Below are 24,358 nucleotides of genomic sequence, written 5' to 3'. Positions count from 1 at the left end.
CAGAAAAAAGGCAAGACGACAGCAAAAAAGGTTAAATTACAACACTAGCAATCCTGAATTATGTATGACAGTAATTTGATAGCTGGAAAGGAAATTCAGTGCTGAGGAATTTAAATCAAATCAATTTATTTTCGCATTCTGCACAGCTTGGAAATTATATTTTGAAATAATTTAAACTAGTCAGCTTGCATTTTTACTAGCTCTGAATAATCAAATGACAAGTGCATCACAATATTCATTCCATGTAGCCTGTGATACTGACCCATTATTAAACTATTCATCACTTCTCAATTCTCAGAAAAAGGATATTGCACTGCTATGCTGCACAAATATTCTTAATTTACTGATTGTGCTCCTTAGCAATTTAAAATATCACCACAAGAGATGGCTATGTATAAGATGCAATTATAAATGCAATAGGAAAACTTGTTCAATTTTCCACAGAACATTTAAATTAGTTACAAGGAACAACTATTTTCATCCTTCCAGAACGAACACCAGTATGGTTAATAAAGTGATATAGCTATTTATCAATTCCCAAAACCAAAATCAATATAGCAAGGACACAAGCAACAAATTTAAAAAGTCATTATTAGTGTATAATGCCACAAAATAAATTAGAGCAGCAATCCTTAAATGGATGATAAATATCTGACAGAAAACTGCATAACTGGTTAATTATCGGTCTTGGTACACACATCATGATCATAATATTCTTATTCTTACCTTCTCCTCAAAGCATTTCTTCATCAAATTCTCTTTATTTTGGAGCTGGTTGCCCAGGTTACTACATTCATCCTCTTTTTCATCAAGCTGCCGCCTGTGTGTGTCCACTTGCCCCATGAGCTCAGAATTCCTCTTCTCTAAACGACTTTTAGCCGTATCTGTCTTCTTCACCTGGTGGAAGAGGCACAGAATTTACTGCACAAACTGATAACTTAAATTTAATAGAAAACCATGTGATACAGAAGTGTTTGAAACTTATCCCAACCCTACTTACATTTTAAAAAATAGTTCAATTTTAATCATTAATTTTTCTCCCACAGATACCTCAAGTCTCCTTTCTTAGGCAGACACTATGATATAGGTTGAAGTCATTCAGAGGCTACCTAAATCCTAACCTGGGTGTACCTAAGTGAGGCAAGATCGAAGGAGAAGGTGCACTCAGTTAGATCAAGTTCTTCCAATTTCGGCACTTCTGGAAGTGCCAAATGCTATGGCCCAACCGCAAGTATGCAATAAGAGTAGGTCTGAATATGAAAGATGATCCAATATGGTGAGTTGTCATGGAGGTCAAAATTATAGATTCATAGGTTTACAGCACAGAAAGAGGCCCTTCGGCCCATCAATCACCTATCTATTCTAATCCCACTTTCTAGTACTTGGTCTGAACCTTGTATGCTATGGCATTTCAAGTGCTCATCTAAATGCTTCTTAAATGTTGAGGGTTCCTGCCTCGACCTCTCGTTGAGGCAGTGTTCCAAATTCCCACCAGCTTCTAGTCGAAAACGTCTTTTCCTCAAATCCTCACTAAATCTCCTGCTCCTTACCTTAAAAGGTATGCCCCCTGATTATCGACCCTTCTACTATGAACTGAACCTTTAACTTACACAGGTAAAGATATACTTTCAAAGTATTGTTCCCCAGACTATCCTTCTGAGGATGAATGGCATCACAAGTCAGTAAAATAAAACTTCAGCTGTCTATATTGCACAACCTAACACACCACAAAATGAAAACATGGAAAGTAAACCTCATTATGAGTGATGATTACACGTTGAAACTTTCCATCATCACCCATTCCAGCCCTACTCATCTGCTGCTGCCACCAAAATCCTGACAAGCATTCATAAACTCCATGTTGTCTTTGGCACCCTGCTACATTTCACCCATCAAAAACTCAAGCTTGCTCAAAACTCTATTGCTCACCACTAATCTATCACCCCCTGCACTGATTGAGCTGTATTAGCTCATCTCCCAAATTTAACTGCCATCGGCATCAAATTCATACCCCATCTCCTCCTGCCCAAAAATTCCAAACTCTAGTCTCTATGTCCATCTGTCCCAACCTCGCTCCAGTAAAAGTGGTAGAGCATCCCACTGCCTGACATCTCTGTCTCACAACCAGACTATCCTCCTCAAAGTCCACGTCTGGTCAGCTTTGCAATCCCTCCTCATTTTGCCACCTTAATGCAACACATCTGTTTCCTTTACACAGTCATAGAGGTTTACAGCATGGCCCAACTTGCCCATGCCGCCCTTTTGTTAAACCCCAAGCTAATCCCAATTGCCCGCATTTGGCCCATATCCCTCTATACCCATCTTACCTATGTAAAAGACAAAATTGTACCCACCTCTACTACGACCTCTGGCAGCTTGTTCCAGACACTCACCACCCTGTGTGAAAAAACTGCCCCTCTGGACTCTTTTGCATCTTTCCCCCTCTCACCTTAAACCTATGCCCTCTAGTTTTAGACTCCCCTAGATATTGACTATCTAGCTGATCTGTGCCCCTCATTATTTTATAGACCTCTATAAGATCACCCCTCAGCCTTCTACGCTCCAGAGAAAAAAGTCCCAGTCTATCCAGCCTCTCCTTATAACTCAAACCATCAACTCCCGATAGCATCCTAGTCAATCTCTTCTGCACTCTGAAATATCTTGGGACAAGAGCCTGTATAAGCAGCACCAACTAACTCCTAGCTGTGCTGACAGGAACAAGTCAGTCATGGGAAAACTATCAATGCAGTCTTAAAATGAATTTATAATTTCAACGTACTTGACACAGAGAAATCCTTTTCCCATTTGCTTGAGTGTAATTTGTGCCATTCTCATGATTTCAACATGAATAATTATTAAATGTTTTAATTGGGTCTTCAAGTTCAGCGTATCACTGTTCTCCTTATTCAGTCTACCCAGGTATATGATCTGTTTAATGTTTGACCCCGCTCTTTTCTATTCATGCACAAGTTGAACAGCACATGCTACACTAGCTGCAAGAGAAAGATCTTTACATGTGGAGCGAATTAAATAGAACTTTACAACGTAGACCTAGACTATATGGTTGATAGCCCTGTTTTTCTTTGACCACTTCCAGTCTGATCCCATTCTCTTGCTTTCTTCCCTCTATTAAATTTTAAATAACAGACTCTACTTCAATGCTTTGCAGCAAAGAACTCTTCTAACCACCCTCTGCATAAAGTGTTTTTGGATTTGTTCTTTTGCTTCTTGCAAACATTTCATCTTTGTCCCCTTGTTACTGACCAATGGAAATAAGTCAATATTTAACCTATATAAATTCTTCCCAAGAGCCCATCATGTAACCAAAGCCGACTCAGTTCCTTAACTTTGTCTCCCCTTGTAACTGTAACCCCACATACTTAAAACAGCGTATTAAATCCACAATAGACCTTTTGCTTGTTTTTTTTCCTCCCTCACATCTCTCCTAGAAAGTGACCAAAAGTATACATGGTACTTCAATTACAGATCAAGACAGACATGTTCAACATTACCACCTTATCTTTGAGGTTTCCTATAACCTCAAAATTTAAAACCAAGGGTTCTATTTACCTTTTATACACTCTTATTCCACCTGCACCAAGTTATCAGAACACCAATGTGCCTCTGCTTCTATTGCATTTAAAATCTTACCATTCAGGATGTACATAATACATTTAAGAATAGGGAATTATTTCACATTTATCTCCAGTAAAACAGCCTACTTGCCTCTCTACTGAAATAAAGGTCTGACAAAATCATCCAGACTCAAAACATTAAACTCTGTACTCTCTCCACAGATGCTGTCAGAACTGCTGAGATTTTCCAGCCCATTTCAGATTTTGCTTCTCTGCTAAACTGCTTATTCAGTAAGAAGTTTAACAACACCAGGTTAAAGTCCAACAGGTTTATTTGGTAGCAAAAGCCACACAAGTTTTCGGAGCCCCAAGCCCCTTCTTCATGTGAGTGAAGAACATCTCCACATCAAAACTGTCTATTCCCAGTGTCCAGTCATCACAATTCAACATCCGACCAACGTGATGACAGTTCCCTCAATTCCCAAGCCCAGATCATTTCAAAATGAGCCCAAATATAATGCATTGTAGACCATGGTTCTCTCTCAGCCTGAAAAGCTTCCACTACTTTTTAAAATGGTGACCTGCAAACATTTCTATCCATGTGTCCACATCCCCTTTAATCTCATACATGATACTTGAAATGTTTTTTGAAAATTCATAGAAATATCATCAAGCAAATGTGTTGTTTTGTAAGAATTCTATAAAGGTAGTCAAACATGATCAGCAGAAAGAATACAAGAAGAATTTTTGATTCCTGTTCCCATGCTCCATAATTTAAGATGCCAAAAATGATTCCCAAGAATTGAAGTTATAGCATTTCCATAACAAATTGGCAAATTTCTAACCCCTTAAAATTATTATATTCTGTGTAAAGCAGCTAATGAACTGCAGTGAAGGGACAATTCTTTATTACAGTAAAACTTATAAAATCTTCAAGGCCATAAGCTTTTAAGCAGCCCAGCACAAGTTGGTCTTTTCATTACTTGAACAGCAGAATCTTAACTGCACTACAGGAACATTATCCACAAGAATTCAATTATATGGTGGGGCATAATTTTATCCATTGTAAATAAACTTGTGTTTTAATCACACAGACATCAACTACTGAGTCAGCAGGGTAAGTCACAAGTTATCTGGATGTTCAATTAAGAACTTCTGATATTTAGCTATGTCAGCAGGTCGGAGATCTGGATCCAAGAGTCCAGTTTTAAAAAAACAAACTCTTACCATTCATTCATGCACCTCTCTCATCTTCTCCCAACCCCTCACCCCTTTTAAAACATAGGCCTTGTCTGGACGTTCCAGAAACTTGATAACTAGCTAAAGAGAGGATGGAAAATTAGTCAGGGTTCCAAATGACATATGGATAGAATTGGGCAATGTCATCCTGGAATAAGTTAATGTCTTAAAAGAAAACTACCAGTAATTTTGACCCATAAAATAAAATGCTCCCTATCCTATGTCAACCGTCTCAGCGAAAGAGCATACAAAATTTGAAAATATTGATGCTAATGCAATATTTTAAAAACAATCAAGGTTAGAATTTAAAACTTAAGGGGCAGTAAATATATCCATTTAAAGAAAAGCAGGTTACTTTTAATTTTTTTCTCACTTCACTCTGACCACACTATTACACAGCCATGCAATAAGCCAAAGCCTGCAGTCCCACATCCTCAGCATTACCCAGAAAGTTGGCTCGCTGCACAAGAGCAACATTTATACTTTGTTAATGTTGAAAATGATCAAACAGTCAATGATGCTGAAAACTGCACAGAATGCTCACAAGACAGCATTAACTAACTATGTCCAGATTCATAAGAACTATTACGGTGCAAGAGGCAGCCCTTGGCCATCGTGTCTGCACTGGTTCTCTGAATGAGGAACTCACCTGGGGCCATTTACCCCCACCGTCCTCCCATAACCCTGCACATTTCAGATATCAGTCTAATTCCATTTTGAATGCTTCATTGAACCTGCCTCCACCACATTCAGACAGTGCATTGCAAACCCCAAACACTTTCCTCACATCACCTTTGCTTCTTTGATTCATCAGTTTGAATCTGTGCCCTCTCATTTGCAATCTTTTCACAAGTGGAAACAGATTCCCTCTTTATACTTTGTCTAGACCCCTCATTATTTTGAAAACTGTCAAATCTCCTCTCAAGCTTTCTTATTCCTTCAAGGAAAACAGTCCTCACTCCTCCAATTTATCTTCATAACTGATGTTCTTCACCCTTGCAACCATTCTCGTGACTCTCTTCTACACCTTCTCTAATGTCTTCATATTCTTCCTAAAGTGTGGAAGCCGGAACCCAATATAATACTCCAACTGAGGTCAAACTAATGCCTTAAACAAGTTCAACATAAGTTCCTTTCTCTTTATTCTACACCTATATTAATAAAACTCAGGATACTATCCTGTCATCTTCAATGATTCCTGCACATATACATATGCTCCTGCTTTTGAATTGTACCCTTTATTTCCTATTGCATATCAGCATTCTTCCTACCAAAATGAATCATTTCACATTTCTCTGCATTAAATTTCATCTACCACCTGCCCACCCACTCTGTAATTTGTCCATGCTCTTTCAAGGTTCTATGCCATCCTCCTCACAGTTCACAATGCTTTCAAATTTTATATATTCTCTGCATTTGACAGAACATCTCCAAATTTTACTGAATTTTAGGACAGATTAGAACCTTCAATCTATTGTATTTGGGCTAGCCAATTGCAACAGGAATTAATAATAATTCTATTACTCTGCTCTCTTTCCACTCTTAGCCTTGTACCTTCATTTGCTTCAAAGGAAATTATTTATAACCATAGGTCAGAAATCATCATAAGCCACTCAAGCTTTCTCTTGCACGTTACAAGATTTTATGACTACGTCACAAACATCCACATTAGGGTCCTGGGCCAGAATTCCAAATTACATTAGGAAGCCAGAATAGGCCCCCAAGATTTTTCCATTTTGGCGTAAGTGTGAGGATAGAATGTTTCGCTCCAGGAATTATTCCACTGACAAACTAGGAATTCTTTTATCATCAAACAAAATTTTATTTAATAACGCAGTTTAACAATAACTAACAAATGAAGCCACTTAACTATTACCCGTTGAACAATATTTAAACAGAACTTTATTTCTGACTTATCACCGTTTGTTCCAATGGGCAAACAAGTGGCAGATGGACTTCAACCCAGATAAATGCGTCGTGGTCCATTTTGGTAGGTCAAATGGGATGAAGGAGTACAATATAAAGGGAGAGACTCTTAGTACTGTAGAGGATCAGAAGGACCTTGGGGTCCGGGTCCATAGGACTCTAAAATCGGCCCCACAGATGGAGGAGGTGGTTAAGAAGGCGTATGGTGTGCTGGCCTTTATCAATCGAGGGATTGAGTTTAGGAGTTCGGGGATAATGATGCAGCTGTATAAGACCCTCGTCAGACCCCACTTGGAGTACTGTGCTCAGTTCTGGTCGCCTCACTACAGGAAGGATGTGGAAAAGATTGAAAGGGTGCAGAGGAGATTTACAAGGATGTGGCCTGGATTGAGTGGCATGCCTTATGAGGATAGGCTGAGGGAGCTCGGTCTTTTCTCCTTGACGGGACGAAGGATGAGAGGAGACCTAATAGAGGTGTATAAGATGTTGAGAAGCATAGATCGGGTGGACTCTCAGAGGCTTTTTCCCAGGGTGGAAATGTCTGCTACGAGAGGACACAGGTTTAAGGTGCTGGGGGGTAGGTACAGGGGAGATGTTAGGGGTAAGTTTTTCACACAGAGGGTGGTGGGCGAGTGGAATCGGCTGCCGTCAGTGGTGGTGGAGGCGAACTCAATAGGGTTTTTTAAGAGACTCCTGGATGAGTACATGGAGCTTAATAGGATGGAGGGTTATAGGTAGGTCTAGAAGGTAGGGACGTGTTTGGCACAATTTGTGGGCCGAAGGGCCTGTTTGTGCTGTAGTTTTTCTATGTTCTATAAGCAACATTCTTACAGATTCAGAAAACACTTTACAGTTAAAAACCATATATTTGCTATAATGAGGGTAAACAACATTTAAGCCTTCAGAAAGATTTTGTCGAGAGTAGCTTGCAGATCTGTCTTTAAACAAACCCCAGCCAAAAGCTGTTTTGTTATATACCTAGCTCCTCTCCTTAAGCACATCACCACATGACCTTGTCAATCTAAGCCCACCTAATCAAAAACCTAAGGGGACCTTTTCTTTTTGTAAACAAAACACATTAGTTCTCTCCAAAGTAAACACTACATGGCAACAGCACACTAACCACAATTTGAATTCGCTAATTTTCTACATCATGTTTGAAACTACTTCTTCACAACTCAGTTTTTTCCCCCCCAAATCCCTCCAGTCACCAGCGTTTAAAATGTTTCATCACAGAGAACATTCTATTATATCTCCTATATTGTCTACATTGGTGTTAAACTACAAAATAATTAGAGAATTTCAATAAAACAAATTAAACCTGTTTTCTCCAGAATTGATTTGAACCAAGATGCGGAAAGTCAAACATTTGAATATCTAAAATCCACACTAAATTGTGTTTAAATGAACAGCGCCAGTGGACTCCAGGGCACCTATTAAAAGGACAGGACAAGTTGTATATTAAAGGATAGGATAACGCCAATATTTTGTTAGAAACAAATCATAAATAAACTAAACCTAATGATAGACACTACCAAACACATATTTCACCTCTTTTCACCTTCAATCCCTTAACTCAGAGTCAAACATCCTTCGACATCAAGTTCTACATTTGTTATATTAAATTGACTGTCTTACTATACAATTGCTTCCATAGCACAACTTTATACAAAAAAACCATCAGAAATAGTTTCCCCTTGACCATTATTGATGTCACAACACTAACACAACAACACATCCATCTATCACTGTGAATCAATTTACTGTTCCTCAGAAACTTCCAAAGCATTTTCAAGGAAAACCATATCACACAAACTTCACAAAAAATCAGAAACATGGATGGAAGGATGCAACACAAAAGTTGATTTTCCATACAGCTGGAACTTCAATATTAGTGCATCACATGAATTCTTTATAGAGCAACCAAAATAGTATTTTCTCTTTCAGAAGCTGGATCTTCCAGGACATTGAATAGCATCATGCAGAGCATGCAGTTTTAGAGGGGCATTCATTCATGCAATACACAATTCAATATTCTGCAGTACAGGTATCTCCAAGAGTAAAACGTGTACCTGCTACTCTTCAATGTAATCACTTATTCTCACAAATGTTCAGGTCCTTTAGAATCAGACCCGAGTTCTCTTCACAAAGTGTGACTTAGAAGGGCAATTAGAGGCTACAGACCAATGTAATATTTGCTACTACTAGGAATTCTAAAGATGTGTGGGTTAGTTTAATTGGCCATGCTAAATTGCCCTTAGAGTTAGGGGGATTAGCAGGACGGATAGGGCATGGGTGGGATTGTGGTTGGTGCAGACTCGATGGGCTAAGCGGCTCCTTCTGCACTGTAGGGATTCTATGAATTTCTGCAATATAGGTGGTGGCATTGTGGTAATGTCTCTAGACTAGAGGACCAAGCTAATGTTTGGGAGATGCAAGATTTGAATCCATCACAACAGCTGGTAGAATTTAAAATCTTGAATTAAAAGCGAGTCTCATTGATAATAGGGTGCCAAGGGCACAGAATATACTGAGTGGAGTGGCATCAGGCAAACCTAAAAATGAAGCTTCAACGTGGTGATGCTACCAAACAGGATTGCTTGCATGCCAAACAGTGTAAAAAGCCAAGGTTACAGAACACAAAAAAAAAGGACAAATCCAACCTGGCAAATTACCACCCCATCAGTCTATACTTGATCATCAACAAAGTGATAGAAGGGGTTTGACAGTGCTATCAAGAAGCACTTACTCAGTAATAACACTTACTATGCTCAGTTTGGGTTCCATCAGGGCCTTTAGCTTATCACATTACAGCCTTGTCCAAACACAGACAAGAGAGAGCGGAATTGAAATTGACTGCCCTCAACAGTGTGGCATCAAGAAGCCCTAACAAAACTGGAGTCAAAAGGAATTGGAGGGAAAACTCTCCACTGGTTATAGAGTCATACCTGGCACAGAGAAGATGGTTGTTATTGTCAAGTCCAGGGTATCACTGCAGGATTCCCTCAGGGTGGTGTCCTGCACCCAACCACCAGCAGCCGTTTCAATAATCTTTCATGCGTCACAAGGTCGGCAGTGGGGATGCAATGCACAATGTTCAATACTATTCCTCAGATAGTGAAGCAGTCTGTTCAAATGCTGGAAGATCTAGACAACATTCAGGCTTGGGCTGGTAAGTAGCAAGTAACATCGCACTACATAAGTACTAAGCAACGACCATCTTCAAGAGAATATCCAACCATCTCCCCCGATATTGAATGGCATTACCATCACTGAAACCCTATTAACAACATGTTGGGAGGTTACCATTGACCAGAAACTGAACTGGACTAGCCATATAAAGACTTGTGGCTACAAGAGCAGGTCAGAGGCTGGGAATTCTGTAGAGTAACTCTCCTCCTGATGTCCCAAAGCTTGTCCATCTGCAAGGCACAAGTCAGGAGTTAGAAAACTCTCCACTTGCCTGGATGAGTGCAGCTCCACTCAAGAAACTTATCCAGGACGAAGTAGCCCACTTGATTGATACCCCATACCCCTCAATATTCACTCCCATCACCACTGGCATACAGTGGCAGCAGTGTACACCATCTACAAGATGCGACTCACCAAGGCTGCTTCGACTGCACCACCCGGAAGGATAAGGACAGTAGATGCAGGAAAACACCACCAGGCTCTCCTCCAAGCCATGCACCACCTTGACTTGTAAAATTATAATTGCTGTTCCTTCACTCGCATTAGTTCAAAATCCTGGAATTCCCTTCCTAACAGCACTGTGGATGTGCCTACACCATATGAACATTGTGGTTCAAGGAGGCAGTTCATGACCACTTTTAAAGGAAATTAGGGATGGGTCGTAAATGAATACTTTTTTTTATTCATTCGTGGGACATGGGTGCTGCTAGCTGGCCAGCATTTATTGTCCATCCCTAGTTGCCCTTGAGAAGGTGATGATGAGCTGACTTCTTGAATCGCTGCAGTCCATGTTCTGTGGATTGGACCACAATGCTGTTGGGGAGGGAATTCCAGGATTTTGACCCAGCGACTGCGCATGAATCACTGCAGCACCTCAATTTTTAAATCCCAAAACCCCAAACCAAATACAAGGGATTCCACACATTAACAATGCACTCATCTAATCATGCTATTCGATTTTGTAGACCCTACTCCAAGATGCTATGTTTCTCATTGTACTGTGCAAAATGTTGAACTCTAGGACCTAATTTTGAATACACATCAGATTGACAGGATAAAAATACTAAGAGTTCTACAGTTTCAATCTGTTCCTGAATCTAGTAAGCAGGCCCAGATCACAACACCGCCTCTAATTGGGTACTAAATTTGATTGGATTTATTGTCACCTGTAATAGTATACAGTGAAAAGTATTGTTTCTTGCACGCTATAGACAAAGCATACCGTTCATAGAGAAGGTAACAAGAGAGTGCAGAATGTAGTGTTACAGTCATAGCTAGGATGTAGAGAAAGATCAACTTAATGCGAGGTGGATTCACTCAAAATTCTGAAGACAGCAGGGAAGAAGCTGTTCTCGAGTCAGCTGGTACGTGATCTCAGACTTTTGTATCTTTTTCCCAACGGAAGGTGGTGGAAGAGTTTATGTCCGGGGTGCATGTGGTCCTTAATTATGCTGGCTACTTTGCCGAGGCAACGGGAAGTGTAGACAGAGTCAATGGATGGGAGGCTGGTTTGCATGATGGATTGGGCTACATTCTCAACCTTTTGTAGTTTCTTGACAGAGCAGGAGCCATACCAAGCTGTGATACAACCAGAAAGAATGCTTTCTCTGGTGAGAGCCGTAGCTGACATGTTGTTGAGGATGATCGTGCCTGTCCTTAAATGATTATGGTCTGTGGGTCAGGAAGTTCAGGATCCAGTTGCAAAGGGAGAAGCTCAGGCCACGGAGTTTGGAGACGAGTTTCGTAGGAATAATGGTGTTGAAGGTTGAGCTGTCGTCTGACATAAGTGACTTTGTTATCTAGGTATTCCAGGGTTGAGTGCAGGGCCAGATAGATGGCGTCTGCTGTGGACCTGTTGTGGTGGTAGGTGAACTGTAATGGATCCAGGCAATCCAGGAGGCTGGAATTGATTCGTGCCGTGACTAACCTTTCAAAGCACTTCACAATGATGGATGTCAGAGCCACCGGACAATAGTCATTAAGGCACGCTGCTTGGCTTTTCTTTGGCACTGGGATGATGGTCATCTTCTTGAAGCAGATAGGGACCTCAGATTGTTGTAAAGAGAGGTTGAAGATGCCTGCAAATACTGTTGCCAGCTGATTCGCGCAGGATCTGAGTGAAATTAACAATCTCATCCACAGAAACCATGTGCTGGTTGGTGGTGTAATTTAAAAACACATTCGTGACTCTAAGGTAATCCACTGATGATCAGGTTGAAACATATTACTGTGACAGAGTCAATGGAACTTTGCTCTGTGCTCAATAATAACTTGGGGAACACTAACTGCACTTACTGGGCTCCTGAAATGGAAATTATTTGATTTTCCTGCACTAACATTCCTCACTTGGAAGTTTTACAGCAACAACTTGTGTACATGAAAAGAACATGTATACAGCATTCTAAAAATAGATTTAGGAACTATACAAAAATAAAAACCTTTATCCTAACCAAAGGCATGTCTGATTTTAAATAGGATGTAAAACGTATCCATAAGTCCAACCGATAACAATTTTTCCTGCTTGCATTCGAAGGTTTCAAATTCGAACCAGATGCTGTCTTGTGACAAGGACATAATATGTTCTGTGTACTTCACTGATCTCTCATGAAAGTCTAACTCTATAACCGACCATGCTGCCCGACTTAACTAAAACCCCCTACCCTTCCGGGGACCATATCTCTCTATTCCCATCCTATTCATGTATTTGTCAAGACACCCCTTAAAAGTCACTACCGTATCCGCTTCCACTACCTCCCCCCAGCAACAAGTTCCAGACACCCACTAGTCTCTGTAAAAAATCTGCCTCGTACATCTCCTTTAAACCTTGCCCCTCCCACCTTAAACCCATGCCCCCTAGTAATTGACTCTTCCACCCTGGGAAAAAGCTTCTGACTATCCACTCTGTCCATGCCTTTCAATCTTGTAGACTTCTATTAGGTCTCCCTTCAACCCCCGTCGCTCCAGTGAGAACAAACCAAGTTTCTCCAACCTCTCCTCATAGCTAATGCCCTCCATACCAGGCAACATCCTGGGTAAATCTTTTCTGTACCATCTCCAAAGCCTCCACATCCTTCTGGTAGTGTGGCGACCAGAATTGAACACTAAGTGCGGCCTAACTAAGGTTCTATAAAGCTACACATGACTTGCCAAATTTTAAACTCAATACCCTGGCCAATGAAGGCAAGCATGCCGTATGCCTTCTTGACTACCTTCTCCACCTGCATTGTCACTTTCAGTAACCTGTGTACCTGTACACCCAGATCCCTTTGCCTATCAATACTCTTAAGGGTTCTGTCATTTACTGTATATTTCCTTTCTGTATTAGACCTTCCAAAATGCATTACCTCACATTTGTCCGGATTAAACTCCATCTGCCATCTTTCCGCCCAAGTCTCCAACTGATCTATATAATGCTGTATCCTCTGATGGTCCTCATCGCTATCCACAAATCCACCAACCTTTGTGTCGTCCGCAAACTTACTAATCAATCCAGTTACATTTTCCTCTAAATCATTTATATATATTACAAACAGCAACGGTCCCAGCACTGATCCCCGAGGAACACCACTTGTCACAGCCCTCCATTCAGAAACACACCCTTCCACTGCTACCCTGTCTTCTTTGACCGAGCCAATTTTGTATCCACGTTGCTAATTCACCTCTGATCCCAAGCGACTTCACCTTCTGCACCAGTCTGCCATGAGGGACCTTGTCAAAGGCCTTACTGAAGTCCATGTAGACAACATCTACTGCCCTACCCTCATCAATCATCTTCGTCACTCCCTCAAAAAACTCGATCAAGCTTGTGAGACACGACCTCCCCTTCACAAAACCATGTTGCCTCTCACTAATACGTCCACTTATTTCCAAGTGGGAATGAATCCTGTCTCGAAGAATCCTCTCCAATAATTTCCCCATCACTGATGTAAGGCTCACCGGCCTGTAATTACCTGGATTATTCTTGCTACCCTTCTTAAACAAAGGAACAACATTGGCTATTCTCCAATCCTCTGGGACCTCCCCTGTAAGAAGTTTAACAACACCAGGTTAAAGTCCAACAGGTTTATTTGGTAGCAAAAGCCACACCTGTAGCCACAACCTCCCCTGTAGCCAGTGAAGATATAAAGATTTCTCTCAAAGCCCCAGCAATTTCCTCCCTTGCCTCTCACTATTCTGGGGTATATCCCATCAAGCCCTGGAGACTTGTCTACCTTAATGTTTCTCAAGAACCCCAATACCTCCTCCTTTTTGATCTCAACATGACTCAAACTACCTACACATCCTTTCCCAGACTCATCATCCACCAATTCCTTCTCTTTGGTGAATACTGACGCAAAGTACTCATTTAATACCTCACCCATTTCCTCTGGCTCCACGCATAGATTCCCTCCCTTGTCCTTGAGTGGGCCAACCCTCTCCCTGGCTACCCTCTTGCTCTTTATACATGTATAAAAAGCCTTGGGATTTTCCTTAATCCTGCTGGCCAATGCTTTTTCATGACCCCTTTTAGCCCTTCTTACTCCTTGCTTAAGTTTCTTTCTACTTTCCTTGTATTCCACACTTGCTTCGTGTGTTCCCAGCCTCCTAGCTTTGACAAATGCTTCCTTTTTCTCTTTGACGAGGCTCACAATATCTCTCGTTATCCAAGGTTCCCAAAACTTGCCATACTTATCCTTCATCCTTACAGGAATGTACCGGTCCTGAATCCCTATCAACTTACACTTGAAAGCCTCCCACATGCCAGGGAGGAAGGAGCAAGTTTCTGGGCCAGAGACCGACAAGCACAAGTTGATCACAAGCATATTTGCTTCTGTAACAAAAGCCAACAGTTTCACAGGAGCTGCACTCTTCACAAAAGTCTTACTTTAATAAAGACAATTTATTACTGACCAGAAATGGGAAGCACAATCCACAATAGCTTTTAAAAGAGCACAGGATAATTATTTGACAGGCATTTTAAAGGCTATATGGAAAAGAGCAATGGATTAGGTGGAGATCTTTCAAGTGCCAGCACGGACAAGAAATGTCAAATGGTCACCTTCTGCACTGTAAATTTCTATCGCAACAACAATTAGAAGTTAAACTGAACCCTTCAGATAATCTACAAAATTTTCATTGTGACCTCATTGTGCTGACAACTTATAGTTTACATGTGTGGTTATGCAGTGCTTTTTTGTAACAGACAATTAAATGCAAAAACAAACAGCTTGTGAAAGGATCGCATTTGAAACAACCTCAAGGAAACTTTCATTTGTGGAATATTTTGATAGACGAAGGAGAGGCCACTTACTCTTAGGAAAAAGAGTCGAAATGGTCTGGAGGACCAAACAAATCCAGGGATACACATTTACAAAATCATGAGACAGCAACAGAAGTTAACAGACCATGAAAATGAAAACAAAGTATTATGATTCATTTTTGAGGGACAGAATTGAAAAACAGGGAAGTTATATTGGGCCACTTATGCAGTTTTGGTCTCCATATTATAGAAAGATAGAGTCGAAGGGGAAGATTCCGAAAGGATTTAAAAGGGTGATAGCAGAACCGAGGCATTAATAACCATCAGGAAAAACTAAACAGGTTGGGCCTGTTTTTACTAGAAAAGAGAATACGTAGCTTGTCTTCAATTGTTCAGGAGAACTGAAGACAAATTAATGAAATGAGCACACTGCTGGTAGCCTACACGGAAAGGGAACAGTTGTGTACATTCAATGGTAAGATACTGGAGAGTATAGAGGAATTCAGCAACCTATGGATGCAAATAAACAAATTCCTTGTATATGAAAATACAGTTGGATAATGCTGCAAAGGGTTTTTTATAAATCGGAAAGTTGTGAAAGTTTGGGCACCCCTAATAGTAGGCAAAGTAATGCATTGTGTACATTCACATGAAACTGTGGTTACGAAGAAAAGACTTGAGATGCTAAGACAATTTTCACTGGAGCAGAGAGTAAGAAAATTTTACAACTTTGATTTATATAGTGTCATTAACATAATAAAATGTCCTATCGAGCATTATGAAACAAAATATGGCACCAAGCCACCTATGATGATGTTAGGTCAGATGATATAAAAGCTTTGTCAAAGAGGTAGGTTTTAAACAGTGCCTTTGAAGAAGGAAAATGAGGCAGAGGCAGAGCTGTGGAGTGTGTATTCCAGAGCTAAGGACCCAGGCAACTGACGGCAAAGCCAGCAATGATGGAGCAATTAAAATCAAATATTCAAAAGGTCAGGATTAGATGAGTGCTGCTATCTTGGCAGTTACTGCTTGTAACAAAACACTGCATCTTAAAGTAGCCCTCCTTAAACATGAAACATATTGATAGCAGAGGGTAGAAAGTGGGAGATCAACTAGGAATGTGTTGGAATAATCAGGAGGTAATGAAGGCATGAATGAGGTTTTCAGCACCAGCAGAACTGAAACAGGCAATGTTTAAAAAAATAAAATAGTGAATTTAAAAAATGAAAACAATTGAAAAAAAGACAAATGGAAACTCTCGGAAGCCTTTCCAGTGTTGGTCTTGTCACAGTACGAGACCAAACCAAAGTCACTCGCCCTTCTTTTCATTTCCTCCCCGACTGACTGGCCAGGATTTTAACACAGAAAATAAATAGCAGGGGACATTTCCCTGATGCTGTTGTTAATATGGATATGTTAGTGTCAATATGTCCAAAGATGTGCCGGTTAGGTGGATTGGCCATGCTAAATTGTCCCTGAAGTGTCCCAAGATGTGTAGGTCAGGGGGATTAACAAGGTAAATATGTGGGGTTACTGGGATAAGGCTGGGTAACACGGCCTGGAGAACTAGTGCAGACTTGATGGGCCGGATGCCTTGTTCTGCACTGTAGGGATTTCATGAATATCCATCCTTCAACGAACATCACAAATGTAACAGATTACCTGGCCATCATCAATTATCTCATTGCTTTTTGTGGGATATTACTGCATATAAATTGACTACTACATTTCCTAACAAGAACAGTGCCAAGGCTTCAACAGGTGCTTCATTGCCTGTAAAGTGCTGAAACATCTAGGGGTAGTGCTAAGCACCAAGTGAACGCAAGTCTTGCTTTGTAACGAAAGCAGATTGAGAATTATTGGTTTTCCATCTTCCAAGATATTGGTCCTCTGCTGCTGGTTCTCCAATCACGCTAGTGGTCACTATGCTGCAATGTGGTCCCCATTATTAACTTATGCATGTTGGATGATATCAGATTCAGGCTAGGCATACTACATCCCCATTAAACCATATCACTCCATGAATAAAAACGCTCAAGGGGCGAGAGGAAGAGTTCAATGTGTACAGAAAAGGGCAATCTCTTGATAAAAGTTACATCAGAAATCCACAATGTATGCTAATTACAAGTGATAGGGCTGTATGTAACTTAATTTTTAATCAGTTTTTAGAACCACTATATTCTTGCACAACATATTCAATGGCTAAACAATAATTCCAATGAATGCAAGCTGCTATTGCTTTTCATCATGATAAAATTTTGCTGACATTCCATCCACAATGCAATATGCCGACCTTTATTATAAACATTCGTCTTGTGTTGCCATAATCAACTTCAGAATACACCTCCCACGGTACCCGAGACACATTGTCCAGGAAGAGACAGTTTACAGGTCTTTCTTCACTGATGCCACTAACTGTATTAAGTGCATGGATAAAGTTTAGAGATTTTCCTTCTGACCCTGTAAGCATCAGGCGACTTCCCCCTGATGACCCTCCCTCTCGAGCAACAATGGGAACTGAAATACATGGTGGTTAGCAATGTATTGAGCCAATAAAATGAACACCAATTGTCATGCATTATACCCAAGACTTGTACTGCTGCCGAGGTATTATATTAAAAGTGTAGGATCTGAAATGCAATGTGCTATGAGTGTTTATTTGATATGCGGTTACGATGATTATATCATTTCAACCATTAGTTGTGTTCATTGAAAACATTGTTTAAATTAAAAAGTTAACTGAAACTTTAATTTTGCAACTGACACTGGAAGAAAATATTTCAACTTGCAGAATCAGGAAATGCATAAAGCACTTGGCCTTTGGGTTTGAGCTGCATCTCCCTAACATATGGTGAATTCATATGACACCAATCCTGACCTATGACAAAATATTTTCTTCACTTCTCTAATGCCAGTTCTACTGCAGCAAGCACTGCACAAGATGGGTAGGTAACCATTTGCTATACTGCTCTGTTTTTACGTTTTCCCATGTAGATGATGATTCTGTTCCTACAGGCATCACTACCTTTGGAATTTGAAACTTGCTACACAAGTACAAGTGCAAGCCATGGAAACCTCATCTGCCATGCTAGAATGAAATATTAGCTTGATCATCTTCAAATTGGACCTCAGGTTCCAGGCCTTCATCACGTGTGGTAATTTGGCCACTAAAATGGTAGTCAAACGTGATATTCAACCTCCTCTACGAGTAAAAATATGGAAATACAGTATAGCACGGACTCAGAATAGGGGGCAGCTAGTTACACAGCATGGGGCAGCACGGTGGTTAGCACTGCTGCCTCATGGCGCCAGGGACCTGGGTTTGATTCCCGGCTTGGGTCACTGTCTATGCGGAGTCTGCACGTTCTTCCAGTGTCTGTGTGGGTTTCCCCCTGATGACCCGGTTTCCTCCGACAGTCCAAAAGTCTTTCTGGTTAGGTGCATTGAACATAAGAACATAAGAAATAGGAGCAGGGCCATCCAGCCCCTCAAGCCCGCTCCGCCATTCAATAAGATCATGGCTGATCTGATAGTGGGTTCAGTTCCACTTACCCGCCCACTAAATTCTCCCTCAGTGTACCCGGACAGGCGCTGGAGTGTGGCAACTAGGGGATTTTCACAGTAACTTCACTGCAATGTTAACGTAAGCCTACTTGTGACACTAATAAATAAACTTTAAACCTGTACTAACGATGACGTCACTCGCACGTGCTCATACCTGCTAAAGATGTCATTCTATACATAAAGACAATGCTTACTATAATATTTCTCCCCGTAATTTCAATCCCCATTATGGGCAGAAACATGACACTCATGTCTCAACTTTACATCAATCTTTCAGGGGCTTTGTTGACCTGCAACAATATCACGGGCGAGGCTTGTTGCAGCAAAGCTGGACATAGGAGTAGGTTGAGTATCCGTGAATGAATGTCCCTCATCCTCTCCTGGAGTAGAGTCCACTGGAAATCCTTGTAGATCAGGAATCATTTCCTATTGAATATCCTCAGCAGCATTTACTTCTACCGGCACGGTAGCACAGTGGTTAGCACTGCTGCTTCACAGCTCCAGGGTCCCGGGTTCGATTCCCGGCTCGGGTCACTGTCTGTGTGGAGTTTGCACATTCTCCTCGTGTCTGCGTGGGTTTCCTCCGGGTGCTCCGGTTTCCTCCCACAGTCCAAAGATGTGCGGGTTAGGTTGATTGGCCAGGTTTAAAAATTGCCCCTTAGAGTCCTGGGATGCATAGGTTAGAGGGATTAGCGTGGGGATAGGGCCTGGGTGGGATTGTGGTCGGTGCAGACTCGATGGGCCGAATGGCCTCCTTCTGCACTGTAGGGTTTCTATGATTCTACCGTGTTATCTGGAACTGTCTTCTTTTTTATTCATTTGTGGGACATGGATGTTGCTGCCTGGCCAACCAACATTTATTGCCCATCCCAAGTTGCCCTGTTTCAGAGGGTGGTTGAGAAACAACCACATTGCTGTGGTCTGGAGACACATTCCAGATTTTTTTTTATCGAATTCAAATTCCACCATCTGCCATGGTGGGATTCGAACCCAGCATTAGTTGAGTTTCTGGATCAATAGTCCAGCAATAAGACCACTAGGCCATTGTCTTCCAGTCACAGCCTAGACAAATTGATTCTGATGTCAGCGAACAACTCTTCCATTGATCAGTTTCATTAGCAAAAATACTGGACCACATTGGTTGCAAACTCCAGGCGGCCATCTTTAGTTACTGCCAAAATTCCTTACACAGACACAATCATTTGGGTTGAAATGTTGCTCCATAGAATGGTAATGGTCTCTCCTCTGATCTTCCAGTCTCGTTCCCACTCTTGCTTTGAAGTTTCCCTTCTGTGATTTGCAATATCCTGACACTGAACATAAGGACATAAGAAATAGGAGCAGGAGTAGGCCATCTAGCCCCTCGAGCCTGCCCCGCCATTCAATACGATCATTCCTGATCAGAAGTGGATCAGTTCCACTTACCCGCCTGATCCCTATAAACCCCTAATTCCCTTACCGATCAGGAATCCATCTATCCGTGATTTAAACATATTCAACGAGGTAGCCTCCACCACTTCAGTGGGCAGAGAATTCCAGAGAATCACCACCTCTGAGAGAAGAAGTTCCTCCTCAACTCTGTCCTAAACTGACCCCCCTTTATTTTGAGGCTGTGCCCTCTAGTTCTAGCAAGGTTCATAACAGTAATAAAAACTCTGCCTGGTATTGCCACAAAACTAATTCACCAGTCCTAATTAGATATTTTCCCACACTGGTAAAGGAGCAACATACTGACAGCACTATGACACAAAACAAAGAAGCAACGTGGGGTGTGCCTGGCGGATGCTGAAGGTATTCTCAGTATTCTATAGCAGTTACGGTAACCCCCGAGTCTGCTACACCTTTAATGTCCATAACAGCAGTTGCTAACCAGCCACATGTTTATCTTGCAATATCATAGGTCTCGGGATCAGAGACCAATCATCCCACCCAAGTCTCAGTATAAACAGGACAATTTACACTGATGTTCAATTTAAACTAATACCCCAAGTTTATCACCCTTCCCTCACCCCCGACTCATTCTCTCACCCTCTTCCAACACCCCTTCCCCAGGTTTGTGTGTGTTGTATCCCTCGCTTCCCCGGGTGAGCAAGTGTGTACCCCCACTCTACCCCAGGTGTGTGTGCGCGCGCGCACGCACAATGTTGCCCGATGTGCGTGCGCCCCCCCCTTGCCCAATGTGCGTGCGGGTGCGCCCCCCCTTGCCCGATGTGCGTGCGGGTGCACCCCCCCTTGCCCGATGTGCGTGCGGGTGCACCCCCCCGTGCCCGATGTGCGTGCGGGTGCACCCCCCCTTGCCCGATGTGAGTGCGGGTGCACAGCCCCCGTGCCCAATGTGTGGGTGGGTGCGCCCCCCTTGCCCGATGTGCGTGCAGGTGCACCCCCCCCTTGCCCGATGTGCACAGCGGTGCGCCCCCCCTTGCCCAATGTGCACACCGGTGCGGCCCCCCTTGCCCAATGTGCGCACCAGTGTGCCCCCCTTGCCCAATGTGCGCACCGGTGTGCCCCCCTTGCCCAATGTGCGCACCGGTGCGCCCCCCTTGCCCAATGTGCGCACCGGTGCGCCCCCCTTGCCCAATGTGCGCACCGGTGCGCCCCCCTTGCCCAATGTGCGCACCGGTGCGCCCCCCTTGCCCAATGTGCGCACCGGTGCGCCCCCCTTGCCCAATGTGCGCACCGGTGCGCCCCCCTTGCCCAATGTGCGCACCGGTGCGCCCCCCTTGCCCAATGTGCGCACCGGTGCGCCCCCCTTGCCCAATGTGCGCACCGGTGCGCCCCCCTTGCCCAATGTGCGCACCGGTGCGCCCCCCTTGCCCAATGTGCGCACCGGTGCGCCCCCCTTGCCCAATGTGCGCACCGGTGCGCCCCCCTTGCCCAATGTGCGCACCGGTGAGCCCCCCTTGCCCAATGTGCGCACCGGTGCGCCCCCCTTGCCCAATGTGCGCACCGGTGCGCCCCCCTTGCCCAATGTGCGCACCGGTGCGCCCCCCTTGCCCAATGTGCGCACCGGTGCGCCCCCCTTGCCCAATGTGCGCACCAGTGCGCCCCCTTGCCCAATGTGCGCACCGGTGCGCCCCCCTTGCCCAATGTGCGCACCGGTGCGCCCCCCTTGCCCAATGTGCACACCGGTGCGCCCCCCCTTGCCCAATGTGCGCACCGGTGCGCCCCCCCTTGCCCAATGTGCGCACCGGTGCGCCCCCCTTGCCCAATGTGCGCACCGGTGCGCCCCCCTTGCCCAATGTGCGCACCAGTGCGCCCCCCTTGCCCAATGTGCGCACCAGTGCGCCCCCCTTGCCCAATGTGCGCACCAGTGTGCCCCCCTTGCCCAATGTGCCCCCCTTGCCCAATGTGCACACCAGTGTGCCCCCCTTGCCCAATGTGCACACCAGTGTGCCCCCCTTGCCCAATGTGCACACCAGTGTGCCCCCCTTGCCCAATGTGCACACCAGTGTGCCCCCCTTGCCCAATGTGCACACCAGTGTGCCCCCCTTGCCCAATGTGCACACCAGTGTGCCCCCCTTGCCCAATGTGCACACCAGTGTGCCCCCCTTGCCCAAGGTGCACACCAGTGTGCCCCCCTTGCCCAATGTGCACACCAGTGTGCCCCCTTTGCCCAATGTGCACACCAGTGTGCCCCCCTTGCCCAATGTGCACACCAGTGTGCCCCCTTGCCCAATGTGCATGTGCCCACCACTTCCCCAGTGTGCATACGTACATCCTCCTCTTGCCCAATGTCATGTGTACCTCCCCTTCCCCAGTGTGCGTGTACCCCCCGCCCCCCTATCCATAGGTGCGTGTATACCCCCCCCCCCCTTTCCTTGGGTGCATGTGTACACCCCTCACCATCCACAGATCTGACCCCCTCATCCCACCAGCTGTGTGTACCTCCCGCTCCTCCCCCCCCCCCGGGTGCGCGGTGCTCCGGCTGCTGCCCCTTACCTGCACCTGTAGCTCGGCCACCTCCAGCTGCATGCGGGTGTGGCGGCTGGACAGCACCCAGTAGTTGAAGGCCAGCACGGCCATGAGCAGCAGCAGGCCGACCAGCAGCAGCGACGGCAGGCGGCCCCCCCGCCGGCTGTTCCCGAACATCATCGCGGGGGCCGGGAGGATAATCAATTAAATAAACGGGGGGGGGGGGGGGGGGTGGAATGATACCGGCCTCAGGGGGGGGGGGGAGGGGGGGGAAGGGGGCCAAACCCCTCCCGAGCCGCGATTAGCGAGGGCCCCGCCGCCCTCCTCTCCCTTCAGGCCGGGCCTGAGGAGATTGCACGAGCCGCCGCTCCGGTTCACTCCATCCCCCCGGGGAAGGAGGGCGATTTTAGGCCTCCCAAGCCGCCGCTCATCGCCGTCCAAACGGCCGCTTCTCGAACAATCTCCTCAGGCCCCCCGCCGCCGCCGACAGTAAAAAAATTTTCCCGTCAGCGACCGACCGATTGACGTTTATCGATCGAGAGTCGCCCTCAATACTGAGGAATGAGTGTTTTTTTCCCCCTTAATAAATAAACGCTCCCTCCCGACTCGCTCAGTCGGTCCTCCCGCGCCCCTATCTCTCTCTCCCCGAGGACGCTCCGCTGTGCCCGCCCGCCCCGTTCCCCCGCCCCTTATAAACAAGGTGCAACCTACCCTCACCTCGCCGCCCATTGTGACGAGGCAGGGGAGGCGGGGCTGGAAGCGGCGACTCCACCAATCAGACCCCGCGCGCTTTCATTGGTTCCTTCTCCCCGCCCCGGGATGGGCGGAGCCGCCGCTGCGGGTCGAGCAGGTTAGTGTGAGCGGGCACAGCCACACTTCCGCATTCGTTGAGCTTGCTGCGCTGGGGGTTGCTGCTGCTGTGGCTGTGGCTGGTTGTCACACAAGCTCCCCAGCCACATCCCACTTTACGCGGATGTAGCACCCCGGCAGCATGCCTCACCTGACCCAACCCCCTGTGCATTTTTCAATTTTCCATTTCCTTAAAGCCTGGGGGTGCTTGGCACTGTGAGAGCACTCTTGCCCATAACCAGGGGGAATTTGCTGCTGTCATTCATATATTTGCATTTCCATTTCCTTCTTAATTCTTAGTCATTTATGTTACCTAAGGTGAGATGAGATAGAGAATCTAGTGAACTGGTACCGCAACAATAATCTCTCTCTAAATGTCAACAAAGCGAAGGAGATTGTCATCGACTTCAGGAAGCTTAAAGGAGAACATGCCCCTGTCTACGTCAATGGGGACGAAGTAGAAAGGGTCAAGAGCTTCAAGTTTTTAGGTGTCCAGATCACCAACATCCTGTCCTGCTCCCCTGCCGCCCCCCCCCCTCCCCTGCCCCCCATGCCGACATTATAGTTAAGAAAGCCCACCAATACCTCTACTTTCTCAGAAGACTAAGGAAATTTAGCATGTCAGCTATGACTCTCACCAATCTTTACAGCTGCACCATAGAAAGCATTCTGTATCACAGCTTGGTATGGCTCCTGCTCTGCCCAAGACCGCAAGGAACTACAAAAGGTCGTGAATGTAGCCCAATCCATCATGTAAACCAGCCTCCCATCCATTGACTCTGTCTACATTTCCCACTGCCTCGGCAAAGCAGCCAGCATAATTAAGGACCCCACGCACCCCAGGCATTCTCTCTTCCACCTT

General features: G+C 44.5%; 1 protein-coding gene across 2 annotated transcripts in view; it reads right to left on the bottom strand.

Moving 5' to 3' along the window:
- golm2 (golgi membrane protein 2) overlaps nucleotides 1–22,910 on the bottom strand; it is a 97,347-nt gene extending 74,437 nt beyond the window's left edge. The window contains exons 1-2 of one of the 2 annotated variants that reach the window (XM_078241177.1): nucleotides 22,675–22,910; nucleotides 727–897 (exon numbers count right to left, since the gene is read on the bottom strand). In XM_078241177.1, the coding sequence (XP_078097303.1) occupies nucleotides 727–897; nucleotides 22,675–22,827 (324 nt within the window). In that variant the 5' untranslated portion in view covers nucleotides 22,828–22,910. The remainder of the gene's footprint in view (nucleotides 1–726; nucleotides 898–22,674) is intronic. The other variant, XM_078241179.1, reaches the window with a different exon arrangement.
- Between the last annotated feature and the right edge of the window lie 1,448 nt (nucleotides 22,911–24,358).

Source organism: Mustelus asterias, chromosome 24 (genome assembly GCF_964213995.1).
Source record: "Mustelus asterias chromosome 24, sMusAst1.hap1.1, whole genome shotgun sequence".
Taxonomy (NCBI): domain Eukaryota; kingdom Metazoa; phylum Chordata; class Chondrichthyes; order Carcharhiniformes; family Triakidae; genus Mustelus; species Mustelus asterias.
This window is presented reverse-complemented; position numbering and strand designations above follow the sequence as displayed.